The sequence below is a fragment of the Pocillopora damicornis genome, chromosome 4 (assembly GCF_964200805.1).
Source record: "Pocillopora damicornis chromosome 4, jaPocDami1.2, whole genome shotgun sequence".
NCBI lineage: Eukaryota > Metazoa > Cnidaria > Anthozoa > Scleractinia > Pocilloporidae > Pocillopora > Pocillopora damicornis.
The window spans coordinates 20,115,949-20,134,597 of record NC_142673.1 but is presented as its reverse complement, the minus strand read 5'-3'; the positions used below and the strand labels follow the sequence as shown (position 1 = coordinate 20,134,597).

General features: G+C 36.8%; 4 protein-coding genes across 4 annotated transcripts; 2 read left to right on the top strand and 2 right to left on the bottom strand.

Moving 5' to 3' along the window:
- Positions 1–1,788: 1,788 nt before the first annotated feature.
- Positions 1,789–4,395, bottom strand: LOC113665575 (F-box only protein 38). The gene has a single exon (XM_027181293.2). The coding sequence runs from the start codon at positions 4,393–4,395 to the stop codon at positions 2,551–2,553; it is 1,845 nt and encodes a 614-aa protein (XP_027037094.2). The 3' UTR covers positions 1,789–2,550.
- A 162-nt stretch (positions 4,396–4,557) lies between these two features.
- LOC113665576 (dual specificity protein phosphatase 12) lies at positions 4,558–14,219 on the top strand. The gene is made up of 7 exons (XM_027181294.2): positions 4,558–4,879; positions 10,126–10,239; positions 10,683–10,801; positions 11,069–11,168; positions 11,667–11,859; positions 12,241–12,289; positions 12,803–14,219. The coding sequence occupies exons 1-7, from the start codon at positions 4,623–4,625 to the stop codon at positions 12,928–12,930; spliced, it is 960 nt and encodes a 319-aa protein (XP_027037095.2). The 5' UTR covers positions 4,558–4,622; the 3' UTR covers positions 12,931–14,219.
- Positions 5,467–13,358, top strand: LOC149047186 (uncharacterized). The gene is made up of 7 exons (XM_089204787.1): positions 5,467–6,282; positions 6,957–10,239; positions 10,683–10,801; positions 11,069–11,164; positions 11,667–11,859; positions 12,241–12,289; positions 12,803–13,358. Exons 1-2 carry the CDS (start codon positions 5,467–5,469, stop codon positions 8,574–8,576), a joined length of 2,436 nt encoding a protein of 811 aa, XP_089060913.1. The 3' UTR covers positions 8,577–10,239; positions 10,683–10,801; positions 11,069–11,164; positions 11,667–11,859; positions 12,241–12,289; positions 12,803–13,358.
- On the bottom strand, positions 13,309–18,604 carry LOC113665577 (uncharacterized). The gene is made up of 6 exons (XM_089204788.1): positions 18,377–18,604; positions 17,247–17,909; positions 16,604–16,692; positions 15,792–16,001; positions 15,282–15,351; positions 13,309–14,774 (listed from the first exon to the last, which is right to left on the bottom strand). The coding sequence occupies exons 1-6, from the start codon at positions 18,497–18,499 to the stop codon at positions 14,601–14,603; spliced, it is 1,329 nt and encodes a 442-aa protein (XP_089060914.1). The 5' UTR covers positions 18,500–18,604; the 3' UTR covers positions 13,309–14,600.
- Positions 18,605–18,649: the final 45 nt, after the last annotated feature.

The window sequence follows — 18,649 nt, the reverse complement described above, 5'->3', positions numbered from 1 at the left end:
CTTCACTGTGTGTTTTATCATAAAAATTTTGCCAAACACAATACATGATGACATCCCAAGGGGAGGAGGGGGAGGCAGGGGTGGGGTGGCTTATACTTGTCCTAAAATTATCATTCAAACTTTCATTGTAGGGAAAAGTGTCAGCAACAATGCTATACTATGCTATGAATTGGAGGCAAATTTTTAGATTTTTGACTCCCAGGAGTGATCAGTATGTATACTAAATTTTTCCTTACATGTTCAAAAGCAGACAGGTAACAAGAATGAAGAAAATTATCAACAAGGTGGGCTTAATATAACTATAAATTTCTCAGGGCTAGTCAGCACAGAAAATGTATGGTATTAGTTTGGAGAATTAACTTTCAGAACTTGGGAGTGAAAGGGTGAAATACTGTATTTAACACTTTTTTGGTATTTCTGTGATAACAAACTGTCCTTGACTGCATAGTACATAATTCTGAAGATTGGAAATTGTTTGGGTTTATTTCAAGTTTTATTTCAAACTGCAAATAGTTTAAATTGCTAGTCTGGTATAAAACCTGTCACAGAACAGTTTGCAGCAATCACTCCTCAAGTGTTCTCCTTAGGAGTGGCATATCATTGTAATAAAAGAAAAACAATGGTAATAAGCCAACTGACTAACACTTCAGAAAACATTATAGTTCTGTGTTCCTTTTCTTACATATTATTAAGTATGTAGTCTTTATAGAAAACCGAAAAACCGATCAAAAAATTGCCAAAACCACAAAACCGAAAATCCCGATGCCCCTCTCCACTAATGAGATGCCTGCACCACAGGCTATGTTTAGTCAGAAATCTTTATTTTGTGGGCGAAACTCCTTGAGCATTCAGAGGAGATCCTGAGGTGGCGAAGCAAGGTTACCACGGTGATTTAACCAGTTACTGATACAGAAAAGACTTCCATCATACGTACTCACATTTCACCTTAATAATTGACCTTTTGTACTTTGTTATCATCACTTTTCTTTTAATTGATGCGGGGCCTGTGTGAGTTAACCGATTTTACGACTTTTTTCTGCACGAGGATCACCCCTTCAGCTACTAAAAACACTGTATAATTTTGTATTTTCCTTTTGTTTTAATTTTAAGCTATTCGTGTTTGTTTAGTCTTTATTTCATTTTGTATGCCTAATATGGTAATGCTTCAAATATGATTGGAATGTCTCAAAATGTACCCAAATTGTGTTCATCTTTGTTTTACAGAATTGACTATTTTGCGGACATTATCGCGTTGAAATCTTTCTCTTTTTTTCATATCGAAATTTCCAAAAACTGACTTAACATTAAAATTGCATTTACTATTTCCAAATGATAGCAAAATTCTGTTGTTAGCACTCATATTTTTTTTAAGTTCCTTGGATCAATTTGCTTAGAAAACTTGAAACTAAGAGTCTAATTGTAGAATAGTTTATCAAACAACTTCCTCAAAAACTACTGCACTTTGGCACACCAATGCACTCATTTATATCTATTCAGCATACCTGCCAAATAGACTTTGCGTACAATACAGTTTTAGGCATGTAATTATTTAATAATACCTTCATTTCACTTTGTACTAGACACACATACGCAATGTGGACCAATTACTATGCAATTACTGCAGTTACTAAAATGAAAGAATAAACCAGCAAGGAAATACCAAGATTGCACGCAAGACAAGATAGTTCCTTGTTTACCCAGTACAAACCACGTGGCAGCACCCTGACATAGGTGGCAAATAGGGTCTGTTGGAGGAGGCCAAATGCAAAGATGACATCACCAATAAAATTGTTTTGGTTCTTTATTATATAGAATAAAAAAAATCCATGTTGCAATGGGCATGTTTAGTAATAGATCACAGAAGATGTCAAAATGAGGTAAGAACATTAGTGACACACTCGGCTGCAACTTGTCAGCCACTTCTTGTTCTTACCACATTTTGAAGTCATCTGTGATCCACATTATTACTGAAGAGAAACACAGAAACAAGGAATCTATTTAATAAATTGATACTGTGATGTCATTGAGTTAGCTGTGTATATCAATCTATTTGACTAAATATTTCTTTTCCTTTAAATGTTGATTATTGTTGTAGGTGATGACTCGTAGTATTGGTAGTTGTATTCATATTCATTCAATGTACTGGTAATAATGATATGTGGAAAAGCTTGTCGTGGACTAGCTAATACATTTGGTAACCTAATTTAGCCAGAGATCTAGGCTGTTGATCAGTTGATGGTACTTCCTGGATTGTCTTAAGAGCAGTTGAAAAGAATCATGCCTAGGGTTGTCATCTGAGATAAAAGAAGAAAAAACATACAACAGTGCAGGTTACATCTCTACAAATGTGAATTATCAATAAATCTGGGCTTCTCCTATTCCAGTCATCCCATTTATTTGAATAACGTCAGATCCAAAGGGCTCCTACTCACAAAGGAGACTCCAGGAAGAAAATTACCAGATAGATAATTTGCACTAAGTGAAGTAACAACCAAATCCTCAGTAGTTTTAACAGCAAAGCCAGTAATGATGACAGTGACAGTAACAGTATCAGCCTAACTGTAAACAAAAACCTTGGTTTCCTTCATCTTTGATGACACAAAAAGGATAGTCAACCATGGATTCAAAGACCTGTCTTTCCAGTTCAGCTGGATCAAACAATTCTGTCGGATTCAAGGAGATTATTCGACCAGCATTTACAGGCAAATTGTACAACTCATCCAGGAGAGTTTTCATTTCAAGGGCTGGACACAATGTAAACTTTGCTCGATTTAATAAACAGTTCTTGAGTTTTACTTCTGATAGCTCTTTGCATGAGGTGCATGAAACAGAACTCAGTTTTGGGCAATCTTCAACAGACAATTTTACTATTCCACACTTTTGCAAGAAAATACTTTTGAGAACTTGTGATGACAAAAGAAGATTGTCATCATCATTAGAATTGGTTCTTTCAGGTCTAGTAGGTTCACCAGAGGACTCCCTCTTGAACATATTCTGAACTTTGAGGAACTGAATGGCAGGCAGCTGACGGATAAATTGAGAAAAATGTTCCAAAGATAAATTCTTGCACTTGTATAATGTCAAATCCGATATTGTCAGGCATGTTAAATTTGACGTAGGCCAAAGTGTAGCATTTCTCAAATTTGGACAGTTGCTGACTGATAAACAGCGCACCTGTGGAAATACTTGCAAAGCTAGTTTCAGTCCTCTATCTGACAAGGCAGGCGTCTGTTCTCTTTCAATCATTAAGCCATGCTGTTGAAGCTCCTCTTCTGTGTATTTCCCTTTTTCAGGAAAGTCATCAGTATAACCCAGGTGAAGACATTCAAATCTTGGATACTCTGCATGAGCCATTAACAATGCTGAGAAGACTGCATCCTTGGTCAAAGAAGGCTGAATGCAAAGTTCTTCTAATCGAAAGGCAGATACTAGTACCAGGTAACCAAGATCTACCTCAATGGCATCATAGCATGATGCAAGTGAAACTCTTGTAAGGTATCGAAAGCTGCCTAGTCGCCAATTTTCCTCAACAACATGCCGAAACACACCACCAGGAAAAGGAACACGCACTAATTCAAGGCGTTCCAGATGTGCAGCTCTACCTAGAGCATGGAATAGGGGAATACAAACTCGTGGACTGAATGAACCAGTTTCAACAACACCCATACAGTTTTTCATAATAAAGTGTTCTAATTTTGGACATGAAAAGTCTTTGAAAGGTTCATGGTCTGTAAACTTAACCCATCGAAGTTGAAGAAACGTCAAACCCTCTATTGTGGGTAACAATGGAACTGTTACACCTGTTAGTACCAGCTGGGATAATTTCACTCTGCTTGGAATCGACAAAAAACTGTGTGGAGAGATCGGGAACTCTCCACCTCTGTTGCGGAAACCTCCGGCAATTTCCAAATTTGGATTGATCGCCAACATGGCGTCCAACACTTGTATGTTAGAAGTGCCGATTGATTTTAGCTTTTTACAGAAAGTCAAAGCGGCAGTGATTCCATCAACGCTTAACACGTCTACGTGTCTCTGTTGACGTTTTGTTAGCAACGTAGGATGTATTCCGAGCACACTGTTTACCTCTGGACATCGTTGCAGTAGGCGCGAAAATATACCGTCTGTTACTAATGAAGACATTTCTCCGTACCATTTCCCTTCGGTAAAATCAACCGATTTCCTTGTTCTCAAATGGATTGTTGTGGCGAGTGAAAGCTTCCTGCTAGTCGTCTCGAGCCGAAGTATTTCTTTAAGCGACAAGGAAGACATAATCTTTACCAAGATCTCTAGAGAAAAGTCAGCCAATGAAAGTAAACATGAATTTTCCCTCGCGTAAGATGTCGACGTTTCTTTTTCCATAGGTTTTTCGTCATCATCATCTCTCTGATCATCCATTTCGCGATGACTGGTACTTTTAAGATCACTCTCCTTTTCTTTTTTTAAAGGAAACAAATTTATATATCCCAAAACTCAATGTTTCAGGGACATTTTCAACCTAACGAGGAACTCTCGAAGAGTGCGATGTTCATGGCCAGCAGTATTATTTTTAGAGTTTCCGACGACTGTACGAACACCCGAAGTGGCAGTGAAAAACATGGCGGACGAATTGTGGTAATGTGGAAATGCCTCTAATCAAGGAAGGACTTTTTGTCGGAACACGGGTTGATGCAAGCAATTTAGTAAGTGTCAAGTTACCAGATGCCACTTTAAGAATCCTCACTGTGGACAGTGAACCGCTTCAAATCGAGGAAGATGGAGTTTCGACAAAGCATGTCACTTGCCTGGACGAACCCGAAGCAGATCTTCTAAGTTTCTTTGACGAATGTTCCGACTTCATCACAACTGGTTTACAAAACAAGCAAACTGTGGTCGTTCATTGGTAAGTACAATTCTTGGAGGCTGATTTTTAACGGATTTTCACAAAGTACGGCTAGCCAAATTAAACACGCTGAAATGCGTGCGTGGTGAAACCTTGAAGCTTCTTCTTAAAATCAGGAAACGTGGAACGCTGGGGATACTGGAACCAGGGTTCGCACGCGCCTTGAAAGTCCTTGAAAGTCCTTGAATCTCAAAATAAAAATTCAAGGCCTTGAAAGTCCTTGATAATTGTAGTCAGTGCTGGAAAGTCCTTGAAATTTGTAGCTAATTTAATCCAACTTAGATTCTAGAGTGCCTTATCTGAAAATATATGCAACTGGCACAAACGTAGCAACACATAATAGTAAGATACAAATAACAAACGATCGTAACGCCACTCCGCATGTCGATCAATCGCCCATATCCATTTGTCCTGTTCTTGGTTCTATTAATCACTCTGATTGGTTGAATGTCTCGAATGTCAAGGGCCAATCAAATGTTTTGTACTATTCCCTCTTTCTGAGAAAAGCCATGTGCTTTGAGTGCTTTCCTTGTCTGGGTTAGTGTTGATTGTTTGCGTTTTGTTTCACGAGTGAGAGATTTAAAACAATGGGCAAGTGTGTTTTCAGCAACTTGTGGCTTCAGAAATCACTGTATAAAGATTGGCTTCGAGAAGTCAAGGGTGACAAGCACAAGGCACGATGCATCGTGTGTATGAAGGATGTTGACATTTCGAGCATGGGAGAGTCAGCGCTCACAAGTCACTTGAAAGGAAAAAAACATCAAACACTGACATCCCAGAATAGGTCATTAGCAAGCGTTTCAGATTTTTTTGGCGTTTCTTCTCAACAACCAGCAACTACAAGTGACGATGCCAAAGAAGTTTCAAAATCCGCTTCGTCTGAAAGTGGCGAACACAACACGCTCAACCCCACAAAGTCTAGTACTACGAGTTCATCTGGTTCATCGGTGATGGAAAGAATTGTCACTCGTGATGAGACTTTGAAAGCAGAAATTTTGTGGGCATTGAAGGTGATAATGTCTCATTACTCCTATAAATCATGCGAAGGTACGAGCAAATTGTTTCAAGCGATGTTTCCTGACAGTCGGATCCCGAGTCAGTTTACATGCGGAGAAAAGAAATGTGCATACTTGATCTGTTTTGGGCTCGCTCCACACTTCAAACAACTTTTGAAGGACGTTGTGAAAAAAGAAGAAGCTTATGTACTTATGTTTGACGAGAGCCTGAATAGCGTGTGCCAGTCAAAGCAAATGGATATTCACATTCGTTCATGGAATCATGACAAACACGAAGTTGAAAGTCGCTATTATACCTCAGTGTTTATGGGGCATGGAACAGCAGAGGACATGCTTTCTCATTTTCGTTCAGGCATAGAAGGAATTCCTCTCAAAAAAGTTTATCAGGTAGGATGCAACTCTCGTTATGTTCGGGTAATCCATGAAATTGTTTGCAAGATATGCTTCTTTGAAGTTGTATTATTTCTTACCCTCAATTATCGACATTTCGAAATAGGCAATAGCACAAACTTAGTCTTCACACAATTACCTAATTTCAATTATTCTTTGTCATATTGCCACTCTTTTGAAAGACCTATGTCTTGCCATTATTAAAAAGGTGTGATCAAATTGGAATCAATTATATTGTTTTCATGACTGGCATTTAATTTCATCGTTCGCCGGCGAACGATAATTACAAGAAGTTGCGTTAAATTTTTTTTAACATGAAAATCTTTCAATGTCTGTTATTATTTTGCTGTAGAAGGGGGAAAGATGCAAGATTACTTAATCTAATTTATTGCATGTAATATAAATTGTGCGTTCACAATCTAGCCAATGTTCCAAAAAGCGATAAAATTGTATTAAATAGAAATGAAACACCTTACTTGGTTTTCTGCCCTTTAAGGTCTAAATAAATCAACACTCTTTCATTGCAAATCTTCACAATTCCAATGCATCCATGACTAGTTCACTTCGTGTCTAGGTGGACAATGACACGAACTCTGGGACGTAATGCAAGTACTAAATTAAATAATCTGTTTCCCTTTCAATATTACAAGGAATGTTTTCTCTCATACTAGTTGTCAATGGATGGACCCAACGTTAATTGGAAATTTTACAGTATGCTGACTGATGAGGCAAAAAGGGAGCATAATAGTCACATGCTGAACATTGGCAGCTGTGGTTTACACATTCTTCATGGAGCATTCAAGGATGGTGCTGTGGCATCAGGATGGCAGTTAGACAGGTTGTTCTCCAGCCTTCACTGGCTTTTTCAGGACAGTCCGGCAAGGAGAGAGGACTACACCAAAGTAACAGGAAACTCACTGTTTGCTTTGAAGTTCTGCAAACATAGGTGGTTGGAGAATGTCTTGGTTGCAGAACGTACACAGAGTATGTGGGACAGTGTTGTCAAGTATGTTCAGAGTGCAAGGGCAGGAAAAGTTCCACAGCCACAGAATAAATCCTTTGAAACTGTACAAGAGTTTGTTGCAGATCCCTTTACGACTGCAAAAGTCGCTTTCTTCCTATCAGTAGCCAAGCAAGTGACACCGTTTTTGACACTCTATCAAACCGACAAGCCTATGCTTCCTTTCCTGGCTACAGACCTGTACAGCATGCTTGGGGGATTAATGAGAAGATTTATTAAGACCACTGTTATCAGTGAAGCCAAAACCCCATTGAAGCTTACAAAACTTGACCCTGCTGACTCCAGCATTCATGCCTCTCATTCCAAGATTGACCTGGGGTTTACAGCTGACAAGAAGATCAAGGAGTCGATTGCAAAGTCCACAGTTTCAGAGAAAAGAGTGCTTCAGTTTCAGATGGAATGCAAGGAGTTCCTTATGAAAGTAGTTTGCAAACTGATTGCCAAAGCACCAATTCAGTATTCCCTTGTAAGGAATATAAATTGCTTAGATCCAAGAAACATGATGAGTGACCATGATGTTTCCATCACAAAATTCAAGAGAGTTTTGACTACCCTTGAAAATGCCAAGAAAGTCCCGGAAGGTGAATGTGATTCCCTTTTGGAACTATTTAGACAATTCATTATGGAAGTCCCCTCTTCTTCTCCGTCGGAGTTCAAAGACTATGATCCTAACAATGATAGACTTGATTCCTTTCTGTATCTTCACATGGGACAGAAGCGATCCTACCAATCATTGTGGAAAGTAGTCTCAGAGCTACTGATATTATCACATGGCCAGGCCAGTGTCGAAAGAGGATTCTCAGTCAATAAGCAACTGGAAGTCGAGAACCTCCAAGAGCGCACCTTCATTGCTCAAAGGCTGGTACAAGACCATGTACAATCTGTGGGAGGTGTCCTTGCTGTTTCAATCAACAAACCACTTCTTTTGTCAGCTGCAGGAGCTAGGCAGAAGTATTTATCATATCTTGACGAACAAAAGAGGAAGAAAACCTCTGAGGGTGTAGAACTGAAGCGAAAGGAGCTAGTCGATGAACTTGACGAACTTAAAAAGAAAAGAAGGCGTTTAGACAGTGATGTTGACAATCTTGTTAAATCGGCAGACGAGTTTGCACAGAAAGCAGAGGACACTGGGAAACTTGTGTGGATTACAAAGTCAAATAGTTTGAGGAGAACTGCAAAAGAAAAGGAGATAGCTCGCAAAGACCTTGAGTGCAAAATTGCGAATGTTGTGGATGAACTAAAAAAGGCATACACTTTTAGCTCGACTTAAGCTCGGCACAATCGCTACTATGATAAGGTGAACATTCTTTTATTTTGCAGTTGGTGGAGTCCTTGAAAAATAAAAAATATGTCCTTGAAAAGTCCTTGAATTTTTAGTCCAAAAAAGGGTACGAACCCTGTGGAACGAATTAAAAAAAAAAGGATTCAATACCATTTTTTCATGTCATTGATATAAGTAGAGCATAGTTATGCAGTCCTCTTACACTTAAAAAGCTAATCTGTTTCATGGCAATAATCCCACAAGACTATGAATACTGCATTTCCTACAGACCTTAACAAGGTATTACCGTAATTTCTGGCTAATTACCAGCAAGTAGTCTGTTAATTTTTCAACAAACAGTTGTTGGTGCGGGTTATTGGAAGGGGTAGGTATTATGATCACTTTTAAAGCTTCTGGTGTAGTTTTAAACCAATAAGCAGAGATAGCAAGATCCACTAAAAATACTCTCCAAAGAACCTGTGTAATAGCTCATATATTTCACGCAGATTGCTCTCAATGAAAGCTGATGCAAATCGAAAACATATCTACAAAACTCGATGACAAAGTTTTTATCTTGTTTGTACTCTTACTTTCTTACCTTGTCAATTTCACAGCTTGTTTCTTTGTTTAGTTCAAAAACAATTCTCACTTACACAGGAAACGAACTTGAAAATAAAAGAATCAATTGTGACAAAGCAGGCCTCTGAGCAATTCACACGGAAAATGATGTCAACATGTTCATTTCATGGCGCTACATAATTAATGGTACAACATAATATTTGATGCATCAGTAAAATTTTCTTAGCTGGCATAGCCTTGAGTGAAAGAGTATTTTCCCATTTCAAGTGATTTCTTTTACTCAGTAGATCTCAAGATATAATTTTTGAGAATAGATTTTTACAAGTGGTGTCATTCTCAGTGAAACATAGAGAATGAGAAGTGTGAGAATTTATTAATTGCATGCTAAAGGTGTCATGTCAACAAAAACAGTGGAGGAACTTTGTGTGAGTTGACGAATTTCTTTTGTTTTTGGGTGCTGGTTATCTGCTAGTGTGGGTAATCTGTTGAAATTTTTTTCTCGTTCTTTCAAAAATTGAGTGATGCAGGTAATCTACCATGTGGGTAAATGGCTGGAAATTACGGTATACTCCCAACTACACGTGTGAGTGGCTTGTGACAATAGCACCTTAATCTTTTTTTTTTATTTGACCTTAGTTCAAAATTTAAAAAAACTTTCTTTTGTTAATATGCAAAAAGATCATTCAATTAATTTATTTTTGTCACTTCTTTCACCCAAATGAATTAGAAGTATAAACATCTCCTGGCTAATGATTTTACATGGTTACCCAATATTTCTTCTTTATTGTTTTACTGCTAGAGTTTTACTGAATCAAGGATTTGTATTCTACTAGTCCCATGTTCATTAGGCAAATGCAATGTCTGCATCGTTGATCTTCCCACTGAATTTATATTGCTCTCAGTGAGTTTGTGTTTAGGTTCCTTCATTCAAGTGTACAGTGTAGTTGATCCAACCAGTTCTGTGTACTTTGATCTGCAGCCTAGAGGGTGTGTCACGCAGTGTTACTGTTGTTTTGGCCCATCTGATGAAATCAGACCAGTTGTCAGTGGATGAAGCTGTTGCTTTTATGAAGAAAATTTATCCCAAAGCCAAGTAAGATATAAGATAAAATATCAAAACCATTATTACTCCTTTAACTCCCATGAGTGACCAAGACAGAATTTCTCCTTACAATATCAATACAATATCAAGGAGACAAGTGATGAGAATAAAGAAAAATAGCAATTAGGGGATTATAAGTTGATTCAATACCAAATTCTCCAAACTAACATCACAAGAACTGTATGGCAGACAGTAAGGAGAATTACTAAATTAAATGAGATCTTGGGAGTTAAAGGGTTAAAAGAAATTAAAGTTTCTTGGGAAGCAAACATTCTTTACAGGTTGTAATACCTTAATAATACCACACATGTGACTTGTACATTAAACACTTCAACAAGGACACAACAATTTATTGTAGGTATTGCGTTAAAATTTCATTTTACATTGACTTGTGGTTGATTGATTGTTGGATTGCTTTATTCATTATTTTGTAGTCCCAATGTTGGCTTTCTTGAGCAACTTCAACTTTACGAAGCAATGGGAAGTACAGTTGATAAAACTCATCCTGCTTACAAACAATACCGCCTGCAGCTGTTGGCCAGTCAGATACAGAGTAAGTCTGTGATGAAATACTTTAATTTGCTTTTTCAGATATTAGACTGTGAGTACTTACCTAGCTTTTTAATTTCAAAGACATTCAGCTATAGACTTGCTCAGGGCAATTTGGTAGAAAAAAGTTTCAAAGCAGAACTTCATTGTTATTTGTTTTCATCACCTATATTCAATGTTCATCTGAATAGTTTTTATGAATGATTATTTTTAAAATGTATACAAATGATTAACTAGTAATAAGATATTTTTTTATTTTTCCTACTCTTAGGTACACAGTTGGTGACAAAAGATCTTCTCTCATCATTGATTGAGGAACTCAAAGACAACACTGCCTCAAATGACAAGAAGTATAAATGTAGAAAATGTAGGTAGGGAAATCCAAATAATATAAATTTCAACTTTTGAACTTTTATTAATTGTTAGTCTTCTTTCAACTTATGTCACTTTCAAAAAGACTAAATATATTTCAAGAGTAATTTTCCAAACAGCATTGGAGGTACTCAGATGTCCATAGGTTCTTTTTTCTATTGGGTTCACTTTTTCACCTTGTAATTTTGTGTATCCCATTCATCTGAATAATTATTTCTCAACATTACCGCTTGATATCCTTTTAGCGAGTTCTTTGCTTATTACTGTGCCTGCCAGAGTGCAAATATTGTTTATTAATAAAAGGCTTCTTAAAGGGAGTATGTCATTTGAACTACTTATTAAAAAAATGAAAAGGTTAGTGGCCTACTTAGCCAAAGCTTATCCTGGTTTCCCCAGAATTAATTGATGAGGAGTATCACTACCAAATGCAACAAATGCTAATAAGTAACATGTTAAAGGAAATGTTAGGAAATAGGTAGTTAATATTTCCTCTGCAGGTTTATGTTATTTGGTGGTGATTCAAGCATTGACCACGAGCCTGGCAGTGGTCAAGTGTCATTCAGGCGGCATAAACAGGATTCCAGTGCTGTAAACTGGAGTAACAGCAGCAGCAAGGGTCCATGTACATCCCTTTTTATTGAACCTGTGAGCTGGATGCTTCCTTTACTTGAGGGAACAATCGATGGAAAGGTACTAATGGTGTACACGCAGCTTAATAAGCACATTGCATGTATTTCATGGCTTCTTTTATGTTTTGGGAAAATGAAGTGCTATGTAAATTGTCACAGTGCTGATTCAAATTTAATCCATCAACTGATAAACCTTTAACTTTGTTCATTCTGGTGTTCTCAGTCCTTCCTTTGTTCTTAATGTCAATTTCTTAGTCAATCTGCTAGTTATTTGAATGTTCAGTTGTTTTTTGAATAATCCAATCAATTCAGCGGTTATTCACAACTGGTATGTTATTAAATTAATGACACACTCACAGACATTCAGCAGTCCAGTTATTTCATAACTAAAACAGCCTGTTAATTTTTTTCCAACTTTTAAAATGTCTGTGTACACTTTTAGCTTCCTTGTCCTAAGTGTGGTGGAAGACTGGGCTCATTCAACTGGGCAGGTATGAAAAAGTTTCACTGTAATATAGTACCCTATGAAAAGTGACACTTAGTGCAAAATTCCTCAGCCAATTACCTTTAAGGCTACATTTCTATGTATGAGAGCTATCCATATATAAATTGATATGATACCAAGTAAAGTTAGAAAATATCATTTCTAGGAAATTTTGCTTGTCAAAGCCAAGGAAGTATGACTGTCACCTTCTTCAGAGAAATCTTGCTTTATGTCAGTTCTACTTTTGACACACCTAAGCACTTCAGACTCATTGAATAATATGCTTGAATACTGTGCTACTTGTCACAGGTTAGAAGGGTCTTAAAGAAAACCATAAATGTAACAACAAGGAAGCAAAAGAAGACATGAAAGTTCATTTTTCAATTGCCCTTTTTATCAAGTGGTGCCCTTGTGACATCTTGACATCTGCTAGTTTCCTAAATTCAAGCCATGTGATGATTTGTTTTATATTGTGGTATAAAGTAACTTATATGCACCTTCTTTTAAATTATTTGGCCAGGAATGCAGTGTTCTTGTGGAAAGTGGGTGACACCAGCATTTCAGATTCACAAAAACAGAGTTGATGAATCAAGGATAGTATGCCGATCTTTTGTTCAATCAATTCAACCTGAGCAGAGTTCAAGCTAGGACAATGTCTTGCACTTCTGTCAGTATATCCTGTCCAGGAAAACAACCAAGCCCCTTAATTAAATAAAGACACATGGTTTGGCTACATTCAGCATCTCAAATTTCTTTCAATTGGTACTGTCCGAGCAGATAAGAGTGAATACTGCTCAAGGTCATGTACTTCACATACAGATTTAAAGTGGCTTAGAGGCAATAACGAAAAAAAATCATACAAGAGAGACATGTACAACAAGCCTAAAATTCATCACCCTCTTATAAATCTAAAAAGAGGAAATCCAGTATAACTGTGTGTGCAACTTGTGATGATAAAAATGTTACTTAGGTAGGGTCTAATGAAGGGCCACTGAAGATGCCATCACATGTAAGAGGCAACAAGAATCCTTTGGTCAAATTTTATTGTTTGAATTAAACATTTTAACCCTACTTTTCAACAGCACAGGCCATTTACTTTCTCTTGACATGGCAAATCAGAAGCTTCATTAGCTAATTTAAAGCCTTCAATATCTCCTGAATAAACTTTTCTAGCTTTCTTGCCCACTCAACAAGGCATCAGACAAACTATACATTATTTCCAGTCAAATTTGAAAGAGCAAGTGGGATTTTAGACTTTTAGTTCTAGCTTAATAGCATATAACTCAAGTCACACCCTTCTGCTAGCCCTACACTGATATACATAGTATTGTTTTTTTTGATCTGATGTAGGATCTCCGCCAATGGTCAATTAACTGTTACTACATCCACTAATGGAATTTAGTTTACTAATTATTATTCTTTGACTATAGAAGTTAACCTATGTACTCGGACCATTAAGCACAGAAGTATTTTCTTTTTTTGCCATTTAGCACAATCAGGCTACATTTCATGGCTAATGACACTTCTCAGTACTGTGCACTTTAGGTATATCTAAACCTCAAGTTCTGGATGAGTAGTCACTCTCTTTCCTTTTACATTGAATTATACTGTAAGGCCAATCTGTGAAGTGCTCAAAAGTACATGTACACCTCTTAACCTACTTCTGGTCGTGCATGCACCTTTCATTTTGGAAAAAAAAATTTTAATAACTTGAACCTCTCTTTAACTCAAAGCATTTTTCATTTCCCTTCAGGCCATTCTCTACATATTTTTACCATTTATAACTCAAATCACATCTGTCAAAATAATGTACTGCAGTCTAAATCATTTGTTGCATTTAATTTCTACAGTAATTTATTGTTCCATTTTCACTTGACTTCTCTATAATTGAATTTTATTAAAATGTATAAGGTATGAATAGAAAAACAGTAAAACACTATTTTTCCTTTGTTTCCAGTCCTTTGTTCCAACTCCTGAGAGCTTGAACTCAAGCCTTTTTCAATTTCCCTTCAAGGTTCAAGTTATCAAATTTGACTGAAGTATTACGCCATCATTTTTTAACACTATGTAGAGAAATAGTATTGAATTACAATTTTTTTACAAAATGACATCTGTTAAGTTCCAAAAAAACAAAAACCCCTTATGATAACAGTGATTGTCAAAAAAACACAAAAACCAAATAGTTACCAAGTACTTTTGAGCACTTTCAGAACAACCAAAATACCATGGTCAAATCGTGATTGCCTTGGTCAGTATCCATGTCTTTTTAATTACAACCAACTTGATGTGTTTTGGTTGGGGTTGATTGATTATTTGTTCTAGCAAGCAAGCACATCAGAGTCAGAGGTTGGAGGTTCAATTTCTTTATCAGTGCTGCAGCATTCAAATGCACTGAAGGATTCACACTGCCTTGGATTCAGAATGTGGATCAATGGCAAAAACACAACCATCCATAATGGATTTTCCTTTTCCTGTGACGTGGAGGGCATCACCTGCAGTTTAAAAGAATTTGAAAACTGATAAAAAATAAATGGTCTTTTTAGACCTTGAGGCTTTTGCTCCTAGCAAGACAATTAAGGGATTTCTCCATGGATGTAACATCCATGTATTATGGAGCAGAAGGGGAATGACAACTTAGCAAAGAACTGCCAATATACCCATCATTTAAAAAAATTGCTCACCCTTCACAATCTATTCTATGGGCTGATTTATACTTGTAAGAAAGGAAAGGTTTAAAATATTCAAAATCCACCTTGGAATAAAACAATAAACAACTGACAATCTTCACCAAAGGCATTAGACACAAGTTGTTGTCAGTTCTTAAACTGTCCTGGCTACTCATTGTTATGTGTTAATATACAATCAAACATTCAACAATATATAAATTAATCACACCAAAGGCAACCAAGCTTCATTTATAGCTTCTCAAAATTATAGGGTTTGTCCCGAAGTGTTAGATACCTACTCCCTCTTTGCCATACCTATTCTTTTAAACACACCTTGTGAAGTCTGTGACAGTGAATAAGGCCATCACTTCCAACTTCAAACACAGAAAAGCCATCCAGATATCTACATACACAAAGTAACAGTGAGTGGATGATAAAGAACATTTGAGCTCTGGAAAAAATAACTGCGAGAGCTGGCAAATTGATTCCCTAGCCTCTGTTTGAACTAAAAAAAGATACTAAGTACCAGTAGTCTGTTAGATCAATTACAAAAATTTTTCTCTCCTCTAAGTTTGTTGAAAAAGAAACCACATAACAGATGCCAACTGGCAAAGAAGAAACAAGCTCCAGTGGCATGTGCGTCTCTCTAAAATTTGTGTGGTGCTCTCTTTGTTTAATTTATGTAGTAGTCTTAATTTGCCCCACAAATATGAGGAACAGAATTTGCTTGTATAAAACAAATCAAGGTATCTGCTCAAAGACTAAAAGCTAGTTCAGCTTAAAACCATATTGAGACAAAGAAATTATCAAAATGCACCCAAAAAAATTCAATATAATGTGTACCTGTAACCATAAGAATCAACTCTGACTTTTCTTCCAAGGTAAGGAACTAATTTTCTAATTAATGGTACTCCCTTAATCCTCCACCGCACTTTGATTGCTGCTTCATTTGGATGTTTGGTGATTTTAAGGACCTCTACAGACAGCTCTGTCATGCAGCTCAGCATGAGCATTCTCAAGCCACTTACTTGGCTTCTGTATGGATAGATTCCACTGAAAATACAATGATGCTGTGACCCCTCTCAAATGGGATGCATTTTTTTCATATCATTACTTATCATTAAAATAAAATTAAAGTGCAAAACAAAGTTTATTGTTACATAACTGACATTTTGTTGATGTCCTTGGCAAAACATTAATTGACAACAGGCACATTCGGCCCTAATTGTTAAAGTGCTTTTCTGAAAGACTTTTACAAAACTTAACCCAAAGTTATTACACACAGCTGCCAATCTAACTCAAATAATAAGTTTATCAGGGAAACAAAAACACTCACTCAGACCAGGTAAGATGATTGACCAAACAAGAGTGTGGAAACCAAAAAGGTTTATTAATTACCACTGCATGGTTTTAATCCTACACCAGTCTAGAAGTATAGATTTTTTAACAATCGATTGAATAAATCATTCAAATGAAAAAGTAGACCTTAAACCACAGAACAGTGGTGTCAGAAAAACTCTAAAAAAAAACTGGACTTAATATTTCCATAGAATTAACATCCTCTTTAATGTGATGTCCTACAGACTTGAAGGAAAAATTCAAACAAAGATTAACTATCGAATAAAATTCAGAAATAAATGATTTATTAGACTTACTGTGTTGTGACTCCAGTGATGTTGTTAACAAATTTAATTCTCTTGTTGTATATTGCGTAATTGGGCTTCTTCAGAAAGAATAATGGAATCTGCACGATTGAGTTTAAAAAAACACAACAGTTATACTGAACTTCATCAAGGAAATACCAAATTCTCATTGTTTGAATTTCTAAATGTCAAATTTCAACAATTAAACACTCTGTAAGAACTCACTATGAACCATCAATGTAAACATGGATATTACTGTCTAGATTTTCCTATCAAGCAGGTAGAGCATGATGACAGATCTTAGGACAAAAAGACACACGGACAGACCTGTGCATCCACAAGAGAACTGATAACTATATTTCACTTCAGGTAATGAATTTTCTAGTTAGTGTGAATGATTGCTAGCATTCAAACTGCCTTGATTCTGAGTGATACAATCCAGCCACAAAATAAGGTATATCTTGATCATCCCACTCTGCATGAATAAAATGAAGGGTTTGATCCTAAAAATTTGTACCTTCTCTTTATCAGTGAATACACAAGAAACCCTCTATTTGTCAAATGTACATGCTAAAATGTGTGTTGAGATCCTGCATGAATCATTGATGTAATGACAAGACAACAAAAAATCCACCATAAAAGGATAAAATCTCACCTCCTCTCTAAGTTCCAGTAATACTGAAGAAAGCTGAGTAGGATTTGGCCCACTCTGGAAGGTTTTTTTAATCTCTGGCTTTTCAAAATCTCTTTCACCACTACAAAAGTCTGAAAACAGCACTGCTGCTTCTGAAATAGAGTTTTTAATCCCTAAATTTGAGGGAGATATTTCCAAAACTCTGTCCACACTACCTTGCAGAGGATGTGGCCTCATGTCTTGCTGAGTTGCTCTGGAATATTTGCCAAAAGAGGCTGAACATGTGTCTCTTATTTTATGCTTTGCAACTTGACCTTTTGAAGGCTCCTTACACCCTTGGGAAGAGGCAGCAAAATCTTCCTTGAGTCTTAAGGAAGGTCTTCCAGTAAATGCATCTTCTTTAAAAACCATTACAACCAACTGTTTGTGATCCATAAGTGGATCATTATTCCATGTTGATATCAGTGACAGGTCCTTTGCATTTTTGTCCAGTTTAACATTTCCATTACTTTGCTTGAGAAGATGAGATGATCGGTGTTTTCTCTTGTGCAAAAAGATTCTTCCTTTTGTTTGAAAAGACAACAAACTTTGCACTTGACCATAGCTGGACTCCTGTCCAGTATCTCTTCTTCCATGTGCAGTTTTCTTCCTTCTGTTCAATTGAAAAATAAAAGGTTTTTGAACCTGTGGGATGAAAAAAGAAGTGAATCGTAAATACTAATCCTGACATTTGCTGTCTATTTACAGGCAGCACTTAAACTGAATATGATGTTGACCAACATCTTCTTGGCGTGAAGTTACTGAGAATAAGCCATATATCACTGATAATTTGCGTTGAAGGTGAAAATCGGGGTGGTTCTGGCTACAAAGAATCGAAATCCAAGAACCGAGTTTTACAGAAAAATACACGTAAACATTTTAGCTCAGCCCCATAAGCACGTTATTGTGAGACAAAGCAGAAGTCCCAAAGGAAATCGATTGTGTCTGACCGTTTTCGCCATTGTTTTATTGAACCGGTGATCTCCTTCAGAACGCTAAAGAATGCAAGTGAGTAGCAAAAGCAAAGTCCCGACATGAATTTCAAGCAGCAGAGGAACAAAATACACTAGAATAGCAAATGTAAATAAACAACAAATTTGTACATTACGTACTTTGCAAGGTTGAACTGCCAGCTGAGAATGTACATAGCAAACGACAGCCAATGGTGGTGTTCTTTGCACGTATTTGCACAAGAACTTTGGAGATGTCAAAAGACTTGAAGATGTCAAGGCCATACTTTTTCACATGGAATCAAAACTTTGCCCTATGCGATCTAGAGGCGTTCTTGCATAATACAACATGGCACACAAATCACTTTCGAAAAAGTTCATGAGAGGAATCTGGGTACCAATTTGAGACCCCACTTTCCAAAGCCTGCGGTCTAA